At 31.3% G+C, this 27,891-nt stretch overlaps 1 protein-coding gene across 2 annotated transcripts in view; it reads left to right on the top strand.

Annotated features, from left to right (window-relative positions):
- The window catches only part of LOC118195629 (cell adhesion molecule Dscam1-like), a 1,218,268-nt gene that overhangs the window by 1,084,704 nt on the left and 105,673 nt on the right, over positions 1-27,891 (top strand). For both annotated transcript variants that reach the window (XM_085806699.1, XM_085806698.1), the window contains exons 21-23: positions 9,826-9,996; positions 13,218-13,444; positions 16,673-16,739. In XM_085806699.1, coding sequence (XP_085662825.1) covers positions 9,826-9,996; positions 13,218-13,444; positions 16,673-16,739 — 465 coding nt within the window. The remainder of the gene's footprint in view (positions 1-9,825; positions 9,997-13,217; positions 13,445-16,672; positions 16,740-27,891) is intronic.

The raw sequence follows: 27,891 nt of genomic DNA, 5'->3' as shown, positions 1-27,891 counted from the left end.
TATAAGATTCAACCCATATCATACCAAACATTGAAAAATTTAATACTTTTTTATAAATCCTTAAATATATGTTTCTCTAAGTCTATGTATACATATACAATAAAAAAACATAACAGATTTTTATTAGTTTCATCAATACAGCCTGTCCTAAAAATAGGGCAATGGTATAATCCACTGCTAATCATTCTTACTTAGGTGGAATAGTAGAAAGCATCTTAAGCATCTATCCAACGCTACATTTTTTAGAAATAGTTTTTGGTTGCAAGATGATTTTCTTGGAATAGAAAGTCCCAAATAGGCAACTGTTATGTGCCTTGGAAAATCAAAGCAAGCTAAGACTATCATCACTAATCATCTGATTGAGCTTCCATGAAGCAAATAAATGCTGTTTCAAACGCATTAACAAATAAAGCCCGTACCCTTTCTTTTCTTGCACTGAAGTAACATAAGCTGCTGCATGATTATCAAATGCACTGCTGAAAGAAAATAAGAGAATTTTCATATTTAATCTACGATATCTAGAGCCACTGGACAGATTTTAATCAAATTTGGTGTGAACATAGGTTGATATAATACAAACAAAATAAACATTCAACAGTTGTAATAGACACGCATGTTCGTGTGTAACACTCATGGGAGTCTGAAGGTCTGAAACAGCGGTTGCAGAAGACACAAACTAAATGGGTTAATAGGGGGTATGGCCCCCTCTTACAACCATACAGGCCTCGCATCGTCATGTCACACTGGAAATAAGGCAGTTTATCAGTGCCTGTGGAAATTGGTACCACTCATTCAGCAACGCTGTTTTTAGTTCCTGGATGGTTCTCGGAGGGGGTTGCGAGTTGCAATTTTCCTCACCCAGAGCGTCCCGGACATGCTCTATAGGGTTGAGGTCCGGAGACCTGGATGGCCAATCCATCCAGCGAATATCCTCACTCTCGAGAAATTCGTCGACCAGAAGAGCTCTATGTGGCCTCGCGTTATCGTCCTGTAAGATGAACTCTGGGTCCACTCCACCCTGGAAAAGTGAACATAGATCACCAAGACCTCATCCCAGCACCTTACACTAGTCACAGAGCATCTGTTAAGGACGTGAAGAGGTGTTCGGCCATCCAACATGATGCCTGCCCAAACCATTACACGGCCACCGCCATAATTGTTGATTTCGCGGACACTGGGGGATAGGCAGCGATCACTGGCTCTCTCCATATGAAAGTACGGCGAGAATCGGTGTTTAGGCTAAAACGGGACTCGTCGGGGATCAAAACGGTCGCCCATACTATGCTACCTGCGCCATGCTAATCGGACTCTCCTGTCTGTAGACGTGAGCGAGACGCAAACAGCCTGTCTACTGGCAAACAACCCTCTCTCATTCAGTCTTTTGGAAACAGTCACCCTTATTATACGGGTTCCTGTGGCTACATATAGGTTCCGAGAGAGCTGAGCTGTAACCCTTCTGTTACACCTCACTAAAATGGACAAAGAGCGATCTTCTCTGGCCGTTGTGGGTCTTGGATGACCTTGCCCAGGCTTTCTCTCTATCGATCCAGTATCCTGGAACTGTTTCCATAGGTTACACACGACGCTGGACATTAAATTAAACTGTCTGCATATCTGGACTTTCGATTGGCCTGTCTCTAACCTCCCCACAATTCGCCACTTAATTCCATCATCTAAACGTTGGTGGTTACTCATTTTTACTGTTCCGATGTGAATTTAACCGGTTGCTGCAAGATAATACCGAGACATTTGCCGACATGTGCTAGCAAACGCAATTCCACGCACTTATAAAGCCTGTTTTTCTGCTGGCTCTGCCTACACACACGTATACGCTTACGTATTTCCCGTACAAAATTTGCATTTTTATCTAGAAGCGGTGGTTTTTCCTTCAGTTCAGTTCTTTTCATGCAGTTTGATAAAATATGCAAATTCTCTTAATTTATTTCACCAGTGTAGATCAAGTCCGTTTTGATATTTATTGTAGGATAAAATGCACATTGGTATCTTTACCCGTTTTCTGCCACCTTTTAATCTTCTTTCTACGTTTGATACATCTTTTGTTTCTTCGAAATTGAGCATTACTGAAGCAACACGGCTGTCATTCCATCGAACTGGTGCAACTTTGTTTTTTTTTTTTTTTTTTTTTTTTTTTTAAATCCAAAATGCTATTTGAAGACATACGTTCCATTTTTGACATAGGTTTAGAACGTATAAGTGGGCATTTAGGCAATCTGTGTTCTTTAATAACACCTGTAGCAAAGAAGTTTCTATTTGCAACAACGGATAATAATTAATGCGAAGTAAAGAAATTATTTTATTTGCATATTATTTACAAATAAGGAGCTTCTAAGTTTATAAAAATTCAAAATAAATAAATCAAAATATCAACATAGATCAAATAGTACTTTTAGCTCAAAGGGACAATTGGCCCAGAAGGGCTATTAATATCGTTTCGGTATTTTGCGTCGTCAACTTAAAACGGCGTTTCACTTTTCAAATTGGTGCAACCAAATATTAGAGGCCTAGAGGACGGTACCTAGAGTCATCAATTTTTGAGTAACGCAATCTTCCACCCTAATATGGGCACCTGAAAGCCCGAATTTTGAATTTAGAACTTGTTTTATTATCTATTTCATATTGTGTAAAACTTTAACGAATTTTTGATTAAAAAAACTGCACGATTTTAAAGCAAACATTTGCAACACTGAAAGGAGAAATTCTAAAGATATGCTGTTTTTAAATATTTTATGGTTTTTAAATGTTTTTAAATATTTCAAATTTTGAAAACTTTAACTTTGATTAACAACCTCAACGATTTCAAAGCCAGAGATGGTAACACTATACGGGGGGGGGGACATTTTTATCTCCTGCGCGCGAGATTGTCTTTTCGGAAATTCTAAAGACAGGCTGTTTTTAAATATTTTTGGTACAAAGGAATAATAGCCCAAATGTTCTCGAACTGTGTGTGTGTGTATGTATGTAAATAAATAAAAAAAAAAAAAAAACGCTCGTTCGGGCGTAATATAGAATCTGAAAGCTTTCAGTTTTTTTTTTTTTTAATTATTCATAAATTTCTTGTATGGAAATATTTTGATACTATTTGAACTTTATGAATGAGATTTGTGTGTGTTCTCTCGGACGAAACACTTATATATTATTTAAAATCAAAATAATTTAATAAGTGAAAGAAGAAAGCAGCTCAGTTTTTCGCAAATTGTTTGTAAATAAGAAAGCAGCTTCTTCTATCATACTGAAAATAACGACCTAATTTATCATCTAAACTGAAATTAGAATGGCTTACCGGTGCTTCTTAATGCGAGAGATTAATCGGAAAATTATTCTTGCTTTAAGTTTTTAAATTTATGACTACCGTAACTGCCTTGATGCAATTAGAATGGCTTTGCTTCTTATTCTAATTCAGAAATTTTATATATTTATCGTAATTTAAATAAATAATTATTCAACTATATATCGTCTTTAAATAACTAGTTACGCAGGTTTAGCATATCATGATAAGCTTAACACTGGATTGAATTAAATTACTTTAAATTTTTTTTTAAATTACTTTTTGCAATCTATCTATCTATCTATATCTATATCTATCTATCTATATATATATATATATATATAAACTTCCACAATTCAAAACTTTAAAATAATAAACCCTTTCTTTAAAACTAGTTTTGTTGTCGAATAATTTATTACATGCTCCTTCGTGATTCAAATTATTCAAAATTAATACCTTAATGTGAAAAGTATTTCTTGATGAGAAGAAAAATCATAAATCGTCTCCATCATCAATTAATATTTTTTAATAATAAATGTCCTTCAAAACTCCTTTGGCATTGCCAGTTTCCTTTTTAATACGAAGAAATTATCCTTTAATTTAAAAAACTTGCTTAAATACGTTATTTATCTTGAACATTATGTGTCATCAGAAATTGATTTTCATACAGTTCTACGGATTTTTGCATGTTTAATTTATTACCCTATACTAGAATTCATATGAATTGTGTTCTGATATGTAATAATACTAAATAAATTGGTAGGGAGTCAGGTTATGGTAAGATTAAAAAAATATTTTAAAAAAGTATCTGAAAGCTTTCAGATTTTACAATACGCCCAAAGAGGCGTTTCTTTAACGTATTGGGTGTTATATTTATTTATTAAATACCATGATCTTCGTACTAAACATGAAATTCAATTCAACAGCAATATCTCAAAATAATTTTAAAATAAGCTAAAATAAGCATATCTTTAGAATTTCCGATACACGGTCTCGCGCCTTTTTTTCTTTTTTTTTTTTTCCGTACAGTATTGCCACTGCTCGTTTTGAAATCGTTGAGTTTGTTAATTAAAAATCCGTTAAAATGCTACAAAATATGAAACTGATGTTAAACCAAATTCCAAGTTCAAAATTAGAGCTTCCAAATGACCATATTCTGTGGAAAATTACGTTATTGAAACTTTTATGGCTCTAGGTACCGTTCTTTTATCACAATACGAGAACCATACATAGATTTATGCAGATTCTCCATTATTTAATTTCTTTAAATATAACACAGGGCGATAATATTTGGTGGCAACAGTATGAAAAGTGAAACGGACATTTAAAGTATTCAACGCAAAATGGCAAAACTAAATTAACAGTCCGTCTGGGCTAACGATCTTTAAGCTAAAAATGTATGCTCTTATTTATCTCAGATAACATGCACTGGGCATATACCACCAAACATTAAAAGAGCCCTTTTGGGAGAATGTTAAAAAGCTGAACTTCCCTTTTTCATTTTGCTGATTTTTCAGACTGTTTACGCAATGTAAAACATAGTTAAATATGAGTTACGTTTTAGCTAATAGTATTGCAATAAATAAAGATATTTCGATAGAAATTATAATGAAAATCTCATTTGCGTTGCGTTGTTGCAACCCAAGCAAAGGCTTAAGGAATAATTACTTACTCGTTACACTGCGTAGTGCAAATAAATCAAGATGCAGATTGTTAGAGAATTTTTATTTCTTACTTGTAACTACTTAGTATTGATCTGCAGTGCTGAGACAAACGAAGTATATAGTTATAAGTTGCATGATGTGCACTGGTAACTGGTGATGCTCTGTAATATGTCTGTAGGGTTTAGAAACGTTCATTATTGTATGTATTAATATATCGAGTGCACTTTTAATGTGTAATGCATAACGAGGTACTACTACTGTTTTAATTCAACATAGTAACACTACGTTTTGATGTAAAGTATCGCTATATTGTCATATATTATATAATAAGCATTAGTATTGTAAGAATCCGCAATACGTCTGTTTTCCAACATCAGCCCCTGTTTGGCAATGTTGTTTTTCTGGACAGTTGCGGGATCCGGACGATACCCGAATAATCAGTGAAAGCCGACCGGTATCAGGACCCTGCTCTCACCTGTCACCTAACAATCAAACACATTATTATTACAGCTTTAAGATAGTTCTTACAGTTCTGTAGACCAGATTCATAATACGGAAGTATTCGAAGACAAAGCGGCTATCCTGATACATCATCTCGAATATTATTTTTTATCAACTTTCATGAATGGTATACCAACGACGCTCGTAAATTCATAATCAGGTAGCGATCTCCTTTTATCCCTCTTTGTATTATTTTGATATTAAGATAGAAATCCTTAATATCATATTATAAGTAGCAGAAAAAGAACTACCATCACTTTACCTGTATTTTTAAGCAGTCTGGATAATATATTCATTTGGTTGTATAAACTAAATAGAGTTTAAAATAAGAAGAGTTAACCTTTAGGAAGACAGGACAATGTCTCTTTTTATATCTATAGGAATCAATGGGAAATAAAAAATTCATTTACACTTAATTGTTAAGTTATTATTGTTAACTTTATTGTTAATTAATTTAAACTGTTAAGTACAATTTGTTAAACTTGTTTACGATTTAACAGGTTATATGTAACGGATGATTTAACTATATTTATATATTTAGATTATACGCAATTAAATTACATTCTACTGTGGATAAAAACAGTCCTAAATACCATGACATATTCTGCTATTATTACTGCTTTCCCTCGCGTTTTCTTTTCCGTTCTGTATTTTCTCTGGAAATTTTGCTTTATTCTAATGATTTACGATAAAAATTATTCCCTATTCTGCAATAAACGAATTTAATCTTTTTTTAGATAAGGCTGGTTTCATAATTTCTGTTCAATACTTTGCAAAAGTCATCCTTGTTTCTATTCAGTATAATAATTTTAAGCGAATATGTTACTTAAACTTTTATTCATTTTTTTTTTCATATTTAAATCTCTCCATTATCATAGAGTTATTGTTTTCAGCAATTTAGCAGCTTTGCTTGCTAAGTGAGGTGTTTCGAACGCGCCTTATATTTTGAAACGAGATGATAATTTAGTTTTATAGCTAAGGTGTGAAATTTCCTGTTCACTTTCCATTTATCTTGTTAAATATATGAGCATTGAAATTCAACTATTCAAGCTGTTAAATAATCTTCACTGCGAGTTCAGCTGATTGTGTTAATTTTAAGCGTGTACTAATTTTACTTTTTTACAATCATTTCTGAAGGCTTTTGAATTCAAAATTACCTATTTAAACAATTTCCGAAAAGTAATAAAAATTATGTTGGAAGCTATGTTGGATTGAAACTAATTTCAAACATTGGATCTTTGGGATATGGAAATTCAAATCCCAGAATAAAATAATATGTTTACCTTATAAATGTTCCACAGACACTTAGAATATTTTGGGAGTAATATTAAGACACAATGAAAATACCGACATAGAATATTTTAGAAATAATATTAATGTGTTGTGGGAGATGCAAATGTTTGTGCGAATAATATTAAAGACAGAACTGTGAATATTTCTTCCAATTTTCAACAAGACGATCTTTAATTTAAGATGGAAAGTTATACAATTCTGATAAAAAAATAAACGAGACAAAACGAACCTTTGGAAGCTTACCTGAACGAAATTTGAGGGGCATTCTCTTCCAAATTGTTTCCTTTTCCTTTATTGACCGATGCAAGAGCTTGCGCCACGAGTGGAATATCCTCTAGTGGTCTTTTAACGGATCTGTCCTTGATCCGGCTTGAAAATCGTTTACAGAATTCAGTCTGAATTTCATTTTAGGAAATGAAAATGTCACAATGTACCAGATATAATAAGACGGAAGAGGGAACATTATGAGTATAACTTCCGGCTTCATCCTATTCTTGCTTGATACGTAGTTCTGGCGAAAAAACTAATACTTATCCCTCTTCTGATAGAATCTTATTTCATAAACATTCTTTCTTACTCGCCTGAAAGCTTCACAATAAAACTATAAGATGACTGTATACCACGACGGGATGAAAGCTTGAAGCACCATCCCCTACTATTGGAAAAGAATAATTATTATTTCTTCTTTCGCATTTTACTTTTAGCACTTTAGGTTTGATTTTCCATGGTTTGGAGGGATTTGAAATTCTTTATTGCGAACTCGGTTCTTCGGCAGTCATAAATCAATGAGTTATTCAGTGAAGTATAAGTCAAACTCTTACTACCCTGAGGCGACTGAGGTGTACAATCCAGTCACTTCTCTTAGTGAGCTAGAAATATTTAAATTAAAAGACATTACCGCAAAATCGATGAAATTACCGATGTTTCATTTTTTTTTGCTAAAAACCATACCTTAATATCCTTACTACACTCAGAAGAAATTTTAAAAACATCTAACAATAATAAATGTTTAAAAAGGAATGTTAAATTTTGGGAGCCTTTTAAATTCTACATCAACCTCAGTGTTCACTTTCTTTCACTTCTAAATTCTTTCAGCTGCTTTTTAAAAATCAGCGTAGGAAAAGAGGGATGTAATTAAATATAACTTTAGTTATTAGTAAATTTTGTTTATGTGTATAAATTGATAAATCTTAAATACTAAGCGAAATTCCAAAAATCTTTTATCTATTTTTGAACTAGCAAAAATTTTTTCTTTCTTTTTTCTTTTTATACTCAACTTAGCAAATATTTCTAAGTGTATTAACAGTCAATTTTGTTATGTTTCTTCAAAAACTGAAATTATTTGTGATAAGACATAAACAGAATGAAGTAACAAGTACCTGATTGTACCATTAATGAAATCGTGCTGGACCAAATATTCATATCTTTAATTAATTGAAATACTAATATTTGATTTTAATTTAGCATCAGCAATTTATACACCAAATAGCTAAACGAAGAGGAGAAATCATATATGCTGTTGAGCTGTTTTAAATAAAATGTTTTATGTCTGTTCAGATTTCAAATTTTACTTAAAAAATAAATAAAACGATTAATTATCATTATTAATATTTATTATAAATGTTTCAAAAATTATATTATAATTAATTCACATATTAAAATTGTTTTGAACATCTTTTACAAAACAAAAACATGTAAAAAATTTTCTACCTGCATTTTATGATTTTTCTTACAATATTTCCAGCTAGACAAGGTTTCAATGAATATCTTATAATTTATATTTACATTTATTTGTTGACTTGTAATAGATTTTATTATATATAGAGAGAGAGATTGAATTTTAATAATGAAATATTTTAGACATTTAAAATTATTTATTGACCATTTAGAGTGTTTACATTCTTTAAAATGAGTTTTCTCAGTTTGCATTTTTTTGATAAATTCCTACATTTAAAGCTCTAAAACTTACGTGGCTGTAACATAAATAAGATTTTAATTTTTTCTCGGGAACTATTTCATTAATTTCAAAATCGATCGTTAAAGTTACTAAGAGCATTCTAATGGATACAGTAAAACGTTTGGTGTTTAAACATTAAAATCTGTAGAAAAAGAAAGAAATTTTAATTGTTAAATTTTTCTACAAAAAATTTTAATTCAAAATACAATTGCCAGTAAGACGTTTTTTCAGCGTAAACTCACTTTGTCTTATAAAATAATTTAATAATAATCGTAAAGAATAAACTTCTTTTTGACTGGACAATTATTTTTTTCAAAAAAATGTGTTTGATGTGTAATTTGGGGAATAAATAGTAGTATTATTATTTTTCTTGCAGCATTATTTTCGGGTTATTTATCGGAGTCATCAGCTATATGTTGTGTCTAAACGCTACTGTAAATTAAATTTTCGGCCTCTAAAATTAAATACTGTCACTTAAAATTTAAGAGCATTATGAAATTAATGCTACCATTTCAAAGTAATATTAGTCTTAATTTTGATAAAATGATACTATTAAAATTTAATACAATTTATTTTCATTTAAATTTTCATTATTTCTAGTACTTGTTGGATATTGGGTGGTGATTCTTTTTTTTTTTTTTTTAAAGTACATGTTAATGTTTTTACCTAAGAGAATTCGAAATATTAATTGAAGACGTTTAAATATGTTGTAAAATTTTTTCCTGATTTAATATATATATATTTGTAATAATAAAATTCCATAGTCAAGATTCAAGTTTCTTGGAAGCTCCGCCTTTCCAGAAGCTATCAAAGGACTCGCAAAAGGAATATCGGGGCTTTTTCTTAAATGTCACGATGCAGTAAACTTTATACAAAAAGTTATTAGTAATTCTTTTTATTTACTTCAGATATCTGATTTTTGTAACTGCTATTTCTCCTGAATAATAATAAATGGATCCTGTTTTTTAAACTTATCGTCTGATTATTTAAGCTACGACTAAAGCTTAATGCATTTCCTTCTTTATAAGCATGTATTCGTGTTATATAGTCAAATGGTGAATCAATTGTATTTTTGTACATACTACCGTTATACAAGCATGCTAATGTAGAATTCTTTTTTACAGAATATCCACCAAGGCCTTCAGAAGTGAGTGATGTTACCGGTGCTTTCTATCGCCATTTAACAATTACCGTCCCAGTTGTCAGTTCGGCAATAGTTTTAGTACTTGTTATTTGCGTTGTCTGTATTATAACTAAACGGCGAACTCCAGGTTGTAGACCTCGTACACCAGATGGTAATGTGCATTCTCTTCTTCCATTTTTTCTTCACTGATTTACTTTAACTGAATGATAATAGCAATTTTAACAGATAATTTAAGTATAATAACAAACATTAGCTTTAAATCTTTCAAATTAATTTTACTCTTATTAATTTCCATTATGTCGCACAGTTAGTTAGACAAACGTTTCGCTTGTCTTCAATAACAAAATAATCTTTCTAAAGTCTTAAATATTAAGATTTAATAAATATATTTGTTGACTTCCTCATTGTAAACTTTGTTTTTGGTTTACTTTTGTACTGTAAACCTTTTTATATAGCATTTGAAAGTTTAACATTTACGTAATGTAAAGGAGACTTAAACGTACATTTTCTTAAAAACATTTCTAAGAATGTGGGATTCATAATTAGATGTTCCTTTCATATATGGTGGGTGTCTCAGAAGTACTTGAAATTTAAAATTATTGTAAACTGCATAAAACTGCTATTACACCTTGCTAATCTAAAAATATGTAAATTGGTTATTTTGATTGATTTCTCACTTCTAAACATACACGAAAAACGCTTCACATAGTTTGCAGGTTCAATATCATTTGCATAATAAAATTCAAATTTATGAATGGATGTTTCTTTATCTGTTTACAATGCACCACTGACAAAAATCATTTAAAATATAGCAAAAGCATTACCCAAATCGTTGCTTAAATATCATAGTTTTATTCATTAAGCTTTTATCATTTGCAATAAAATTACAGGTGTCAAACATTATATTGATGTCAAGAGCATCCATATCCTAGTCTTTCCAAAATATTTGACCCGCTCACGTTATACTGCATTATCACGGAAATTCGTTTCTTAAGAATTTAAATATTCATTTTATTTTTGAATAATTTATCTAATTGAAACAAATTAAATTTTTATAATTAATAAAGATATTTTGATGTCATATATTAAATATCTGTCACAGAAGCATTTTATTATTTATTTTTTCTTTATTTAGCTCGGTTAATGTTACATTGTTTTCTTTTACTGGCTAGTTGCATTTTTATTTTCAATTAATTAAAATTTTATATTTATTTGTCATTTTTACGAAGCTTAACATCATATTGAAAATCAAAATTGAAACAGCGAATTATCTTTTTTTTTTTAACAATACTTACAGGGTGGTGATAAAAAAAACTTCCTCGCTATATAGACCTCTAGCTGCCTATACCCTCAACCAACCGAAATTCAGTTTCAGATATTTGAAGGTACGCAGTCAAGACTGTGATGATTTAGAATAATAGAGCTTTTATGGTTATAGCGAAAAAAAGTTTAAAAATTTTCGAATGGCAACATCCACTTTTTCCCTGCAAAAATTGATTAGCTCATTGAGAAATCATAAATGACGTTGGAACGATATACGTGTTACGAAAATCCCTGGCGTAAAAATATTTGCAAAGAACAGCATTCTAAAGAACCAATGACAACACAAAAAAGGTAAAATAAGAACTTCGAATTTCTAATTTTCAAGCTACAGTCTGTCCATCAGTGTACAATTATTGCATTGCGTTTAAATATCAGTTTAAAATGCTCAAATTTCATGACCTGGGCTTAGACACTGAGAATACATTGTTAAATTAATCCTTATTTTATACATGTGTACGTTGCTGCGCGTACATAAACATTTCACACTAATAGTTAAACCATCAATGCAAGTTTCTATTAAGCACCTGATGCCGCGCTTCTGGAGCGCCAAAGAGTTCTCACGTTGTACAGCTTCGGATTTCGGAAGATTCCCGAAACTTTCTAGTAAGCTGAATAGTTCGGACCCGCTGTCATCTTATAAGGTATTGCTACCGCCTTCTTAGCATGCCTTCGTAGTATAGTAGTCAGCACGCTTGGTGCGCATTCGAGAGGTGCGTGGTTCGAGTTCCCGCGAAGGCATTGCTCATTTTTCAAAAAATACGTAACGTTTCTACAAACTTTCACCTGTTTTAAGTCATCGTAATCTGAACTTTCAAGTAATCTGAAATTTCATTTCGATATGAAACCCTTGTGGACAGGCCGCTAGAGTTTCTATGTCTAGGAACTTTTTTACGACTGTCCTATATTATTAAATTTAAATATCCATTTTAAGGCTACACTAAATTTAATAAAAGCATGCTTTTAATAAATATCCCAATGTTATGAAAAACATTTAGACCTTTTTTTAATAAATTAAACACTTTTTCAAGAAATACTTCTGCTCGATAAAATAAAAAATGCAAAATATGTGAAGAATTTTCACTATCTGGTATCTAAAATGTAGTAAATGATAAGCTACGCGAATAGTTACGTTATAAATTAAACTTTTGACTTGAAAGCAAAATCCATTTTTCATTTACGGAATAAATTTTGCTTCAAAAAAATAGAGCGATATTTGCCATGACTTGATGTTAATAAATTTTACACTATGTCGCTTTTATTCAAAATCATGAGGTTAAAATGTTTCTCATCTTTTTCCTGTGACACTAAACAAATAAGATATCGATCCAGGTCGAGATTTATGATCTAGCCTGTGACATTCATTCGAGAGCACAAAAAAGTACAAATTGTTGTTCAAAAGCATGCTTAGGAATATCTCCTGGCGTTAAGATTTGAATCCTATGTTACGATTGAGCGTTTCGACCTCTTCATTTTCTCGACCCTGAATAATAAATTCAAGATTTATTGAAAGTTTTCACCAATCCGTTATCAGAAAAACTAGGTTTTAATTTCTTTCGTGTTGGCTTTTCTGACTGTTTGTATTATAAGTCCCAGACACTTTTTTTTTGGTAATACAGAAGAAGGTTATCCACAAAACCTCATTCCTTAAATATCTATTTCAACGCGTGAAACACTGATAAAACGATTCCTATCGAATATAAAGTGAAGGCTTAACTATCCAACGAGAAAATTTAGTTGCTTCAGAAATTCATAGTTTTGATTACAGTATTTTCAAAAGAAGCTAAATGAGTTTAATATTTTCCGAAAAATATTTCAGGTATACTATAAAATGTTAGGAGTCTTACACAGCATATTCGTCCCATCTACAACATATGCATATGTTTCAATGATAAACATAAAGCAACTGCAGACAAACATAAGCAACCACAAATCACAATCGAATGAAATCACCATTTTTTAAAGAAATTTAATTGCAATTTATTTATATAAATTACAAATTGTGCTTATTTTTTTTAATTATGATGACTTTAATACATATTATTATTACAGGTGCAGACGGCAGTGACACAGTGAAACAGGAAAACATCCCGCTTTCAGCGACATATGACAGTGGACAAGAGCCCACGTATCTTCCTACGCCATACGCTACGAGTAGAGTGCAAGGTTTTAACAGAGATCATTGTGGTCATCCTTGTATGGGTAACCAACAAAATACTGGCACTTTTGGTAGTACGCGAAGTGGGTATACATATAATATACCCTGTCCACCAAGAAGAGTAAGTTGGTGATGATTCATTTTTATTTGAAGAAGTCCAATAGATTTTGTATTTAAAATGCATTCACAAGTGTTTTATTTAATTCTACCAAATATAATTACATATACTATTGTATTACACATACTATAGAGACAAAATAACACATAGACCCATGTACTGCTGAGGAGAAGGGATACAAGGAGGAGAAGGAAGAAGGGATCATTTTTACAAGGATTGAGAAGGAATAAAAGTGCTTTGTAACATTTTAAAGAATATTGATAAAGGAATAGAATTGCTTAAGAATTAGCATTCAACGTTGATAACCTGAACGCAGATGCAAATAACTAATTGTCGCTTAATTGTTCAGTAACATTTCATGTTATTGAGATTTCCTAAATTCAATATAAGTATTTCAGGTAATTCAATAAGAAAACCCGAATGAAGTATCACATATAAAGAAACCTTATTTTATGAGCATATTATTTTGATAGATTTTAAAAATAACTGATCATGAGGAAATCAAACTTTTCCCTAATGGATTAATATAAGAGTTGATGTTAAAATGCATTTACGAAAAAAATAAATGATACAAAGGTCGATGTAAACTGCCGTTAGTATATGTGTTTTGCAGATTTGAATAGTGGATTCTTTGACAACTATGCAGAGACAGCCAGTAAACTTTTAAATATTATTTGAATACTTGTCAGTGGCAACAAGATAGTTACATCACTTGCATTTTTACATGATAATAGAATATCCGCCGTTTCGTTGTCACAGAAAGAGATGGGGAACGGAATTATTACAGCTCGAACTATGAAATTTCAGAATATAGAGTTTGTCAAAAGTGACTGGTGTTTGTTTTTAAAGATGTAGAACATTATTAGTAAATAAATGTGAAAATACGTGTTTGGTTACAAATATATATTATTATAAGTTTTGGTTTTACAAAGGTGACATCGTGTTTTAAAACTCTAACAAAACAAGTGAACACCCTATCTTTCTTTTTTTCCCACCGATAATGGGGCAGCCGTCCATTGGGTTTGATTAGATTTTTCGGCCTAAAGCCCCATTATCGGAACTATCTTAAGACATTACGCTTGTAGCATATCGGGTCCTTGGGACGCTAACCTTTGGGGCGTATATCTAAAGATGGAAATTTGTCGGCCGGTTATTGATAAGAGTTCTAGCAGGGAAGGAAGACATGCAACATATTCAAAAAACTCAATAATTACGCTATTTGCATAATAACGAAATAGTTAATGCAATACACTCTCATACATTATTATAAAAATACTAAAACTATTATAAAAGCATAAGTTGTAGCAGAGTAAATATTGGTGAAATGTGGACATGAAATTATTTACATAAACATTCCCATACGAATACAGTTTAAAGCAAGGCATGAAATTACCTATAAATTAATGTATTTATGTAACAGAACTAACATTAACATGGAAGAACATTTTGAGAGTTAAATCATACAACAAAGGTATACATTATTCTTCAACTGCAAAATCTTAAAATTATGTACATTAAATAATACAATGATATAAAACATAAGGTAATAACTCCTTACGAAGAGGAAAAAAGGGTATTCTCATTACTAAGAATATGGTCTAGGGTACAACAGAGGGACTAGAATCGCACCGATGATGCGAAGGAAACAGCACACACATACTACCAGGTCTTAATACCAGAGTCGTATTCTCGCTCTTGGTTTCGAGATAATCGTCAGCCATCATTAATCACTGTTTAGTTCAGGGCAACGTAATTATGCCTGTTGAAGTTGGTAATTATATCGCAACAATGCAATGTTGCATGCGCCGATGATTTATCTTAATTAAACTTCCATCATTGATTACGTAAAACAGTCAGTTGTTTTTTATGTAACTCAATTGATTTGACATATATAAAGAATATTACTTTTACATATAAAAGTGGCCATAGATGTTTTGCTAAGTATCAGTTTTAGGTGTGTGCTTTTTCTCTAACATTTCATGAAATAAATTATATTAGTATTTTATGAGAATTTCAATTTTGAGAAGCAAATAATCTCTAAACATAAAATATCATTTCCTGTGGGGTGTTCGTAAAACATAAATTTCAAATTTTGAATATTTATTAGGATTCAAATAATTAAAAAGAAGCATTCTGTATTTTCCTGCTTTTAAAATTCGCAGAAAAATAATTTACGCAATCTACATATTGCATTTCAATACTGGTTTCTTTTTCACTTCAGAGGAACGATTGAATTTACGAATTTTGATCATAAAGTTAAGGATCTATTTGTTTCTTTACAGAGCAGTGAAAATTTTACTTACTGCAGTTTTTTTCTATAAAGGAACTAAGTAAAATGTTAGGTTTTAATTTCAGAGTACAACTTTTCTGTAAAACTTCATTTAAAATTTATATTTTCAATACCAAATTTTCTGACAACTAGGAAAATTCCCTAACTTGTTTTACTTAGACCGTTAAACATAATGCAGAATGCATATAAAGAGTAAAACTCACACGCAGATCCCTCCATAATCCGAGGTCCACTTTGAACTAAAAACTGAGAACTGGTTCTCTGTCTGGTCTTATATAACTTTCCCCCTGCATCCAAAGAATTTTCAATACCTTCTATTTCTCGAAATTATTGGAAGACATATACGGTTTAAGTTACATATAAGAGCAGGATACGGTTACGGTTACATATAGGGATCGATTACAGTGCCAGCAACATATATACAGGGACCGGACTCCAATGCCGCCAAATGATTGCCAAGTTTGGCAACTTCTGGCAATTTCTCACCCAATCTGGGGCCAAAACATAGCCAGCTTGGCGATATCTCGCCCGTTTAGCGAGATAGACATTTACCTCAATGTTAAATAGACTTGGCCCTGTAACTTCATTTCTTTGGCAGATCTTCACTCGCTTTAGACTTTTCATGTTAAATTATACAAAATTCGTTAGCACTAATATAAATTTATACTCAGTATGATTTTTATGTATAAGTATAATATTTGTAGTACAAGTACGTACACGAATATATATGTAGAATACTGGCAATGCTCCAATTAATTAAATTTCAAATGTATGAAACCCCTACTTTAAAATACTCGGGTAAATTTCAGTGATAGCTCTTCGAAAGCATAAGTACAAGCTTTACTATAAAAAAAATTAATCAAGTAATTTTTACTAATCTTAAAATAAATATAAATATGTGTAACTAATATTGAAATTGGCGCATTTCTTTTCTCTTTTAGACGGAAAAAGAAGAACTGATCTACGAAACACCAGCCATATATTTCTCAACAACATACCATCACACAGGTGAGTATATTATTTAAAAACAAAATTAATAATCAGGTTGATAGTAAAATGCTAATTAATTTAGCAGTGTTATAAAAGCTTTTTGCAGCGTTGTTTCAAGTATTCAACGTTAATCGCTTTTAGATAGATTAAATACAACATATGCCACTGGAGTGCCTTTCAACGCTTCGGTATTAATGGTATTAATTTGGGTTAATGATATCGTCTCCATTGTTGACAACAACTCAAGCTGTGTGCATCGTACAAAAGATATCCGAATAATAATAGAGATCCCTATCGTAACACCATGCGCATATTAAAAATAAAAATTTGACAAAATCTCTTCTACTTCGCTAAACCACTAATGGATTTTCAATGATTTATTCTTCTACGGTCAGATTTTCATGAGAATATTCAATGTAAAGCTTGCTTAAGAAGAAATTTTCAGCAATTCGCATTTTCTCAAAACGCCATATATGTTCCATTTAATGGCACAGAAACGAAATGACGGCATAAATAAAACCGATGCACCATAATTAAAAGTGGCGAAAGTCTCTCACATTTATTGCCCGTTCCATTAATTTTAATGTTTCTCGCCATCTTGGAATATGAACAAATTTATTTCTTTAGGGTTTGGGTCATATCTCCATTATATGTTTAAAACCTGCGGTTCCGAAAATATAAAAGGAATATATGGCCTAATTCTAGTCGTTCTTGGGAAGCTACGAGATACCTTTAAAAGGCTTTAAAAATTGAGCTTATCCTGAGTTAATGCTAGGATAAGTCCGCAAAAATAACTTGGAAGAGTTAAAGTTGTTTCTTTAATGCCGCGTTCCTTTATATCTTTTTTATATTTAGTCATTATACGTTAGTAGGAAATACTTCTGGTAATCATAAAAAGGGGCATTCTCAACCTAAGGGTTGTTGGAGACTAACGTCGATAAGTTAAAATTGAAAGTTTTAATATTTTACCTTCAGGCTTTATTTTTGAAGATTCTTGAGACTTAATTTTTAAGTAAAGAAACTTTGTCTCTGAGATAAATTTATTTAGTAAAATAAATAATAAGTGATAAATTGACCATATATGAATATGCCTTCAAATTTACTTCTGTAAAGCTTAAAATCTAAATTTTATATCCCATTAGTTCTAAATGACCAAGAGGACATTTGTTTAAAATAGTGATAATAATAATCTTTATCAATTTTTAGAATGACTTAATACGTTAATTCATGATGGTAGGTGAGGAACGGATATTTTAATTTTATGTCTAAGGGCAGAAAGGCCTTCGTGGGCAGAATGCTTCTTGAACAGAATATTACAAATAAAACTTCTGGATCTCAGAAAAATTATTTAGAATATTTAGTACTAAAATAGTACTAGTATATTTCTTTGTTCCTTAAGATGGAATAACTTTAAACAGATCTGTAGGAAAAGGGTATTAAGTGTGACTTGATGCTGAAGGCGTAATCTTCCAGCCGATTTGGAATAATTAAAAAAAAATTAAGAAACTCAGTACTAAGTAATGAATATCTGGCAAGAAAACATCGTTGACTGATTATAATAATGCTGCCTTTTCTCATAAAAATAATAATTTGCATATATCTCAAGTACAGTTTAAATTATATGAATTAGATACGTTACTTAAAATAAACCAAACGGTTCTTTATTTGTTGGGTTATATATATGTCGTTTATAAATTATAGCACTAATACTGTTCATAAAAATTATAGCTGTATATTATAAATTTAAATGTATTATTATTGAATACGTTATTGTTGATTGATATTTTAATATTACTAAGTTTATTGATTTTAAATGGGCCAGTTTATTAAGAGCTACGGGTTAAATTTGAAAGGGGAATTAAAAATCGTACATTTTGCGGATTGGCGGCAAAGAATTGTAAGAATTGTTAAGTAAGAATTGGGAGAGAGCGAGAGAGTGCATAATAAATAAATTAATGTTATGTTCCGTTCAAAACGACTTAATTGTTAAGTGATAAACACATTATATAGTCTGATGTTCCTAACTGTCCAGCCTTTAATAAATAAGTAAAAAAAATGAGAATGAAATTTTGGGCAGTTCAGTAATGCGGTGATTTCTTGGCCTTTGATACTATTTATTCCCCAATTAGCGTGGCATGAGGATTTTTTTCTGTCTTTTAATGAAACATACACATATAAGGGATTCAAGGTCAAAATTATTAACTCCTTACGTGAGTATTCTTGCAAAAATATATCATGTATTTTTCCAGCCTTCGCAGCGTGCTTTCGTGGTGTAGTGATCAGCACACTGGGCCGGTATTCCAGAGGCCCGTGGTTCGATTCCCAGCGAAGGCGTTCGCTAATTTTCCATCTCTCCTTCTAAAAAATACCTAATGTCTCTATAGTGGCGGCCGAACTAAAAGGATGTTGGAGATGATTCTCCTCACCCAGGATTTGGTGACTATGTTCCCTAAAACCCCCAATCGCCTTTTAAAAGAGGGAGTATATAAGGTATTTCTTCCGCTTGCCTAGCGTGCCTTTGTGGTGTAGTGGTCAGCTCTCTAAGCCGATATTTCAGAGGTCCGTGGTTCGATTCCTGGCGAAGGCGGTTGCTAATTTTTCATCTCTCCTGCTTCTAAAAAATGCCTAATGTCTCTACAAATATAATTTCTAAGGTATTAAAACTATTTAGGAAGAGCTAACTGTGCTCAAGCCTAACGACTGACAACAAAGGTCATATCTCTCATTCAAAGCATTTCGATAGAATAACTGCTTAGTAATATTTTTCTTCTTTGTCACCTGATATAAAGCAGCCAATCATATGGATCACTTTGGGTTATCATGTAAAATAGAAACTAGTCCTCTATTACTAATGATGGCTGATGATGGAGGATTCCATGCTAATAGCTGATTGATTGCTGAAATTGAATGAATTATTTTGTTTTTCGAAAGGAAGGAAAAAATTGTGCATTTTTCTTTCAGTGGTAAATAAGGTATAAAAATTGCTAGAAATAGTTATTTATCTGAAACAAATGGATGTGCTATAGCAGCCTAAGAAGTTATAATAGCTGGCAAGTCATCGTGTCTGTTATTATTTAACTATTAATACATCATGTGACTGCAAGGAAAAACTAACACGAAATATTATTAGCCGTGACTTCTGGGTAATATAACTAAAAACAAACTAAACTTTAAGATTTCTTGTCGACAGATAATGGCAGCTACTTGCTGGCATGCTAGAGTTAGGCGGTGATTACAGCTATAATAATCTTGCACAGATCTCCAACACACTTAAGATCAGAACAGGAACTAGATAATCTTCTAAGACTTAACTCCCCCAAAATTTAGGTAGCGCTTAAATATTGCTCTTTGAGCGGCGTGTGAAGCTACACGGTAGAACTTCGAAACTAATTTCACTGTGTTGCCGGTTAAAATTGCATCCTAGCATCCTAATAGGAAACTACACCCGTTGCTGTAAAATTTGCAGGAGCCTCAAGTCTGAGTGAGTACCCTCACATACGAAAGAAATTATCATAAAACTAGTCGTTAGTATAATCTAAATTATGAATGTCTCAACCAAAACAAATGATTAAGACGTCCTTAGCTGAATTTCAAAGCTTTTTAACTATTACGTTTGTTTATGCTATCATGCATTAATGCGAAACTAAGATCTAATTGGTCTCCTGCATAATCTGGCAAATATATCTTTCAAGTTATTGCTATTCAGCGTGAAACAGAAAGCTCTAATTTTTCAAGCTATAAGCGAAATTCTCAGTCTTTCAGCCGTTGTTATTTTCTTGATGGCACATCTTATCAATATAAGTGATATACATTTGAATGTATTCAACTCATGTGTTTTATAAGACTACTGTGATTAATAAATGATGTTTATAGCACCTTAAACTACACATCTCTAAAGGGAATCTTTTTGTTATATATTCTAGTTGTCTTAACTCTTTCTTAAGAAGCTCTGCTGTACATATTTGGTTTAACTTTCAGGAACTGTATCTTAACAAAATACATTTACTATTAGTATGCTAGATTGATTTCAATGGCTAGGCATGGGTACACTTTACAGTTTCTGATAATGGCTGATAAAATTATATATTCTATTTTTTCCTCATTCTACTAATATTTGGCTTGAATTACTCGTAAATTAAATCACGACGCCTTCGAATCAAAATGCAGCCTTATGATCACTTTTGGGAATATTTTTATATATCGTTAATACCTTATGAATTTAACATTAATGGAACTTAGCAAAACTTATAACGATGAAAATAAAATATTTCTGGAGTAACTCTTTCATTTGATATACATTAAGTGCTTTAGCCGCCTTTCAAATTAGCGAATTCTCAATATTAGAGCAAAGAAATTTTTTCAATTACATTTAAGTGAATCTGAATTAGAAGAGCGAAATAAATCTTGGGATAAAAAAGAAATAAAACGAAAAGAGAGAGCAAGAAAATAAAATAATCGCACCGCGAATGTAACATTCGTATAAAACGACGAATCATACAAGAATAATCTTATTAAGAAATAACTTTTAAGGAAGAAAATGCAAGAGCAACAGAAACGTCGCCGTGACTAAAAAACGATAAACATTTTACTTTTTCAGAATAATATTTCATACTTATCAACTAAAGCTCAATGGGTTAAATTAACGATTCTGGTGGTTTCTCATCCTTTATTTAAAGCAATGTAGAAGGAAAATTTATTTAAAACCATATATGTAGACGTGCAAAATATATTACTCTATAAAAAGCTACATTTTAAAAGTTTATTTATTTGTTTAATTAAATAAAGTAAAGCAAACTGGGCTGCCTACCTCAGTTTCAAAAAGCTTGGGTATTGTAAGTAAGAATAATTGTTGAAATCAGTATCTAAAGAAATATCGACAAAATGTGATCTGATTGCAAATAGGTTCGGAGTTGTGGGGAGCTACAGCCTACAGAGCTGAATGAAATTTATGTTTATTTTGAATCCATCGCATTCATTTGCTTCTTTTTAAGTGTTCAGTTTCTGCAGATTATTTTTTTTTACTTTAGTATCTCCCGGGGGTCGACTGGGAGCAATCCCTGCGTTCTGGCTGGATCAATATCTAGATCTAGACAAACTCGACTTCTGGGGGAAAATTGACAGTCTTTTCACAGTGACCAGATCATTGTTTATTCGATGGTAGGTTCAGGCTCGGCGGGGACCATATGGTACTATCTTGCCTGCCCCTTGGTTGTGGGGACGCTACATGGTTTGATTTCGAAGGTGTACCTTGGGCATGGAAGTCCAAGTCCTTTCTTACCTCCATGACCTTGGAAATTGTGTGGTTTCTTCTCTTAGTCAACACTCGGTCGATGTCTAATAACATGCGTTCTCAGTTTTTGTTTCCGTGGATTCGTTGCAGTCTACCATTATTCTACGCGTTACAATATCCAGAGTTTATGAAACCAAAGTTGTCCCTTCCCTGGTTGACTGTGCGGGTTATGTCTCATTGGATGGCCTCTAAGGGTTGGAGCGATTAACCGTGTAAGGCAGCCTCAAGCAAGCCAGGTCTGGGTGTCCCTTCCTCCTAGCGCGCTTTTATGTAGCTTTTATCCATTTTAATGTAGTTTTACGTTACATTTTATACGCACTATCTTTTTATGTTTTATTTTTAAATTTTTATATTCTCTTTCTAACCGCTTTTTTTTCTGAAAATTTGATATTAGCAAACAAAAATGTAATAGTGTGTTATGTTCAATACTTTTTTTTTCTCTAGAACGCTACACTTTAGCAATTAAAAAGTACAATAAGTGAAATAACTTTTTAATACTTAAGTTACTGAAATTCATAATTGATTTATCATATAAGCTAAGCATCTGAAACAGAATAGCTGAATGAAATAACATATATATATATATATATATACGTCATATTAAAAGCAAAGGAAAAGACGGAACACTGTAGATCCGTGATTAGGTCCATATTGAAGACGAATTTTGATTGCGTAGTATGCTAGGAATGTTAACTTGGTAATATGTAAAAAACTTGGCAGTTGAGGCAGTTTTAATTCCAGTTATATTTGAAACTGATATTTGTGGCCACTATCACTTGGTATTCTAGTCGTGCCTTTCCACAGAAGATTTACATTTTTGATATTGTTGAGATAGAAAGCAAGCCAGTGAATTTTTATCTTACGTATTCCCCCCCCCCTTCAAAAAGAAAAAGGCGTAGCCACAGAGAAGCCTTTCTAAAGAGAAAGAGTTAAAGCACTAGCAAATGAAAAAAAAATTGTCCTGTAAAGTATAATTTATAAATATAAATTCTTTTAATAATTTTTTTATTTTTAGAGTCCTATTGAATTTTTCAGCATTGCAGTCCAAAAGTCTTTTTGTTTGAGAGTTCACATAATCAGAATTCTTCAGGGAAGGTTCTTGTTATTACAGTATATCACAAAATAAAACTTTTACATAACAATTACTTAAGTTACTGAAATTCATAATTGATTTATCATATAAGCTAAGCATCTGAAACAGAATAGCTGAATGAAATAATATATATATATATTAAAATATGATTATCAATAAGGGCGTGAATATTGAAAGCACCAAGCTTGAGTTATTACTACTACCTGTCAATATAACTATCATGTCACTTTAACTTTCATGGTTTGGTTTAATTATATGATTATGGCAAAGCACTCGAGTTGCTATCTGCCTAAGAGGAGGGGAGGAGTTGTGCCTTCATGGAGGAAGGGAAACTGGCTCGCATACACGTTAAACATTAGGAAAACCACGTAAACGCCGATGCAGCCAGCCCGTTCGTGGGATTCTTAACCTCAGACCGAATTACCAGTATTCAGAAACTTTTCCGCTCGCCGGCTGATGGGCAGTAACTTTCCATGAAATCTAGCTCGAAATCATCAGCCAGAACAGAATAAAATTGTTTCTAAATTATCACATTCTTTGATATGATAATCCAGAACATAACAACAAATAACAAAGGAATGATCATTTTATTATGACGCAATCACTACCGTTGCTAGAGGACGGTGGCCCGTCCCGGAAGGCTTTTGTTAATGAAAATTTTATAGGGGTTATATATGTGGAGTGTTGAGGCAGGTGAAGAATAATGAGATTTTGCCATTCGGAATTTGAACTGCCATTTGGAAATAAATTGACACAAAAAATAGTTTTTACTGTAGTTGAAGTATTCAAATAAATATCGACGAGATTTCAATTTGCTAAGTCTTCTCCTTTCCGTTAAAATTTTAACTGTAAACTGCAAATATCAATTAAATTGTGATTACGATGACATTAATAAGAAAGAATTCTCGTTAACAGAGAAGTATTTCAGAGTTTTACTTCCGCTATTGTTAGGAAAAACAAAAAAGGAACGTTAAAGCGCGATCCTTTTGAATTTTTTTCAGAAATACAATCTTCAAAAAATAAATGCAAATGGTCTTGGAAACATTACTAGCAAGCTTTCTATACATGATAAACGTTTCTAAATAAAAAATCATTTAGCAAATATTTAAAAACTCTAAATGTTTATTTTGCATTTAAATTATATTTCTTTATTGTATATATAACAGCAGCAAGAGCGAATAAGTAAACATATAAATGTCATCAATGGCTAAACGAGCAAAAAAAAAAAAAAAAAAAAAAAAAAAAAAAAAACAAGCAAAATAATGCAGTTTTAAAACGTTGGAATTAAAGTTTCTTTAAAAATAAACGTAGAGTTTTGATTTATTAGCCTACATGTCGTTTTGACCTTTTTCTAAGGTATTTTCTTGTATATTAAAAGATGTGGCAATTTCAGGAATCGTCTCGGGTGCCTAACGCACTACTTATGCCATTGGATGGCTACTAAGCTAACATCTTAGTGTAGAACTAAACTGTATAGTAGAAGATTATTCTTTATACAAGGTGTACAAAATAAAACAGGCCTGTAAAAATAATTGGAATTCTGACACAGAATGTACCCTGGTTCATCAACAGGAGAGTTTCCCTTCATAAAAAATGCTTGAAATGGTCATTGATGACGTCGATCTAACCATCGACTGCTGTCACAGCATCTCTTGCATGTTCTGCCCTTGTGCATTCTCCGTCCTGTGCTCTTTCCTTCTCGCATGCCTGTCTGAGTTTTACCAGTGGGGCAAACTGAAAGGCCAGGTGTACTCAAGTAATCTTCAGGCACTGGATGGGCTACAGCAGAACACTGAAAATGCTATTGCTGCTATGCCGTCAGATCTAAATCTAGCATAGCACCGTATTGACGTCAACGGTAACAATTTCCAGCATTTATGTAATGGAAATGTTCGTTAAAAAGGGCCATTCCGCGTACAGCTTATAAATATTTTCCGGTGAGGTTTTATTTTGCCCACCCTATACTAGAGATCATCCTCTCTTAGAATCTTCTGAAGGTGACCACGTTTTTCTGAAATCATAAATAAACATGGGTACTGAAATTCACCTTTCGAAGACATCCACCTCCACAGAACATCAAAATCGTATGGCATAATGGACGATCGCTTAAGAGAGGGTGGTTCACTCTATAACTCGTTTATATTTCTTTCAGAAACTGAGTTTAGTCAGTTTATGTAAGCTATTTTCTATTAAAAATATTAATTTCATTATTAAGCCATGTACGATCTTATATCAGAAGAAAGAAACATGTATTTACATATAATTTTCATAAATGTATGAAACATCCTTTCTCAAAATTAGTTTCCAATTAAAAGAATGCTTAAATTCAGGAAAAAGAAACTAAAATACAAATTAGTTGAAAAGCAATAATTTCAGCCTCATGCTGTTAAATTCTAAACATAATCTGAATAGGAAGGAGAGTAGGTTTTAAAGGACGAAATAAGGTAATGTCATTTTTAAATGTGATGAAAGCAGTCAAAGGATAGTTATCATGAACAGAAACGCATGCTGAACATTTTCTTCCTCTTCTGATTTATGAACCGCTTCCTATCCGTTAGCTTCTTCGTAATCACCATATATTTTCCTTTTATCTCCAGAAATAATTATAGTATAAATACTCTTTAAAATTCTGGTACATTTGAAAAATTGCAGTTTTACTTGAAATGTCAAGTACAAAATAGCTACATTTCATCAAAGTTTGAAAGTATAGTGTGCTTGTGAAAGTAAAAAGTTATAGGATGAAAGTAATGTAAAAAAGGGAATTTTTTTACGAAAGATGTGTGATGATATTAAAATATGTATACTTTTAATAATATAAAAAAACACATAATCTTTCATGAAAAAAATGAGAAATGATTTATTATTTACAACAGAACAAGAAAACTATATATTTTTCAAAAACTGGAAGGAAAGTCAATGATTTTTTTTTCCATGTAAAAGTAACTTATGTTATAATGAAAGGAAACTAAATCAAATTTTATGCCACAAAGAAAAAAGTCGAGATTTAAAATAATCTCATCTTACTCAGAAAACTGAAGAAATTCATGTGTAATCTTACAGTCTGACAGAAAATCGTATTTCATCCCAAAAGATGAAGGAGGAAAAAAAGGTCATCGAGCTAAAGGAAGTACAAAGATTATTTAGAAAGTTTCAGGTTGTGTCTGCAGGAAATAATATAATAGCTAGCTTATTCCTTTTTTAATCTTTTTTAATTGCGGCATTTTTCATGTTTTTAAGCAATAAATAATGTTGTGTAAAATATTTTAGATAAGATATCTCTCTTTTATATTTCACGTACCTTATAAATCAGTTCTTGGCTTGAAGAACCTTCATATAACTCACTCAAATTTTATTTCTTTTTGTGCAACATGGAAATGAAGCGCTTAAAAAAAGAACATTTTAAAATTATCAACATAAAATTAGGTTTTTAATATGCATATTTCTTTCAAAGTTTATAGTGTCCAGACTTTAGAGAACTTTTATAAGAATTTCATTTTTAATTGGATATTATATACGTTACATTACTTAATTTATTATTGCCAAACCAGGTGATATAAAAGTGATATGTGAAAATGTTCAAGAGCCTTTAGTGGATGACCAAAGAACAACAGCAAGATGTTGATATCGTTTTAAAAATGGTATTTAACTCAGCTACATATTTACAAATAATAAATTTATTATGTAAAATGTAATAAATTAATTAAAAGTATTATTAATAATAAATTTATTGGTAGTAAATTAATTACCAGTTATTAATTATATAAAATTAATAATTAAAAGAAATTATTATTTTACTATATTTTTGAATTCTTGAAAGTATGCTAACACGGTTTTAATTTCCCTAAGACCTTGCAATACAAAAGGATATACATTGTTTTTATTCGTAGACAAACTTATTTAATGGAATTAAAATTATTTCAAATGATATTTTATCTATAAACTAAGCAACTAATTCCTTTTCAAGTGCTTGATAGCATAATAAACTATTTTTTACGAATACATATTTAATGCAAAATAGCTTCAAAAGATAAAGTTAAATTTTTTTAAATAATTCTCTTGCGCCATTGCTGCAAGGAATGAAGTTTGAATTTAACAAACTTTCTCTGTTCGTAAAAAGCAAATTTAAAGTTAATAAATTTAATTGAAATTAATGCAAACTAATAAATGATTAATTATTGTTGAGAACTAATCTACAATATCATTTAAATTCTGAGAGCATATGCAAATCAAGTGCAAGTATCAAAATCCATAAATATAAAATTCAAAAAATTATTTAATCCTAATTTTTTTTTTTTTTTATTTATAAAAATGCGTAAGTGATTGATTGTTGAGCAGGCAGGAGACAGACTTACCAAGACAGACAGACTGACTAATGAAGGGACAACTCTTTTCAAAAGTTTCAATTGTAGCCCGAATTGAGTGAAGATTTTTATTTTTCTAATTTTCGTTACTTTTGGCCAGTATTTAGTAAAGTTTTGATTAAATCAGTTGAAATCCAGCTTTAATAAATTTAGAATATTAAAATAAATTTCTTTCTTTAAATATAACATTTCAAATAATTTTTTAAATCTAAATTAAAACTAAATTTTATTTCAAAATAATTTTATTCGTACTATTTTTTAAAAACATTTTCAATTTTTACATCCTTAGTAATTTGCAACATTTTTTCACATAACGTTACAGTTTGCATTTTACAATTTTTTTACAGATTTTTACAACAGAACACACGTTTTACATTACATTACTTAAAAGATTAAAGAATAGCTTTTTTTTTAATTGATCACACA

This window comes from Stegodyphus dumicola, chromosome 12, assembly GCF_044657685.1.
Source record: "Stegodyphus dumicola isolate Sdum_Otavi_A_Nest chromosome 12, ASM4465768v1".
Taxonomy (NCBI): Eukaryota; Metazoa; Arthropoda; class Arachnida; order Araneae; family Eresidae; genus Stegodyphus; species Stegodyphus dumicola.
The sequence above is the reverse complement of the archived record's forward strand: the minus strand, read 5'-3'. Positions and strand labels throughout refer to the sequence as shown.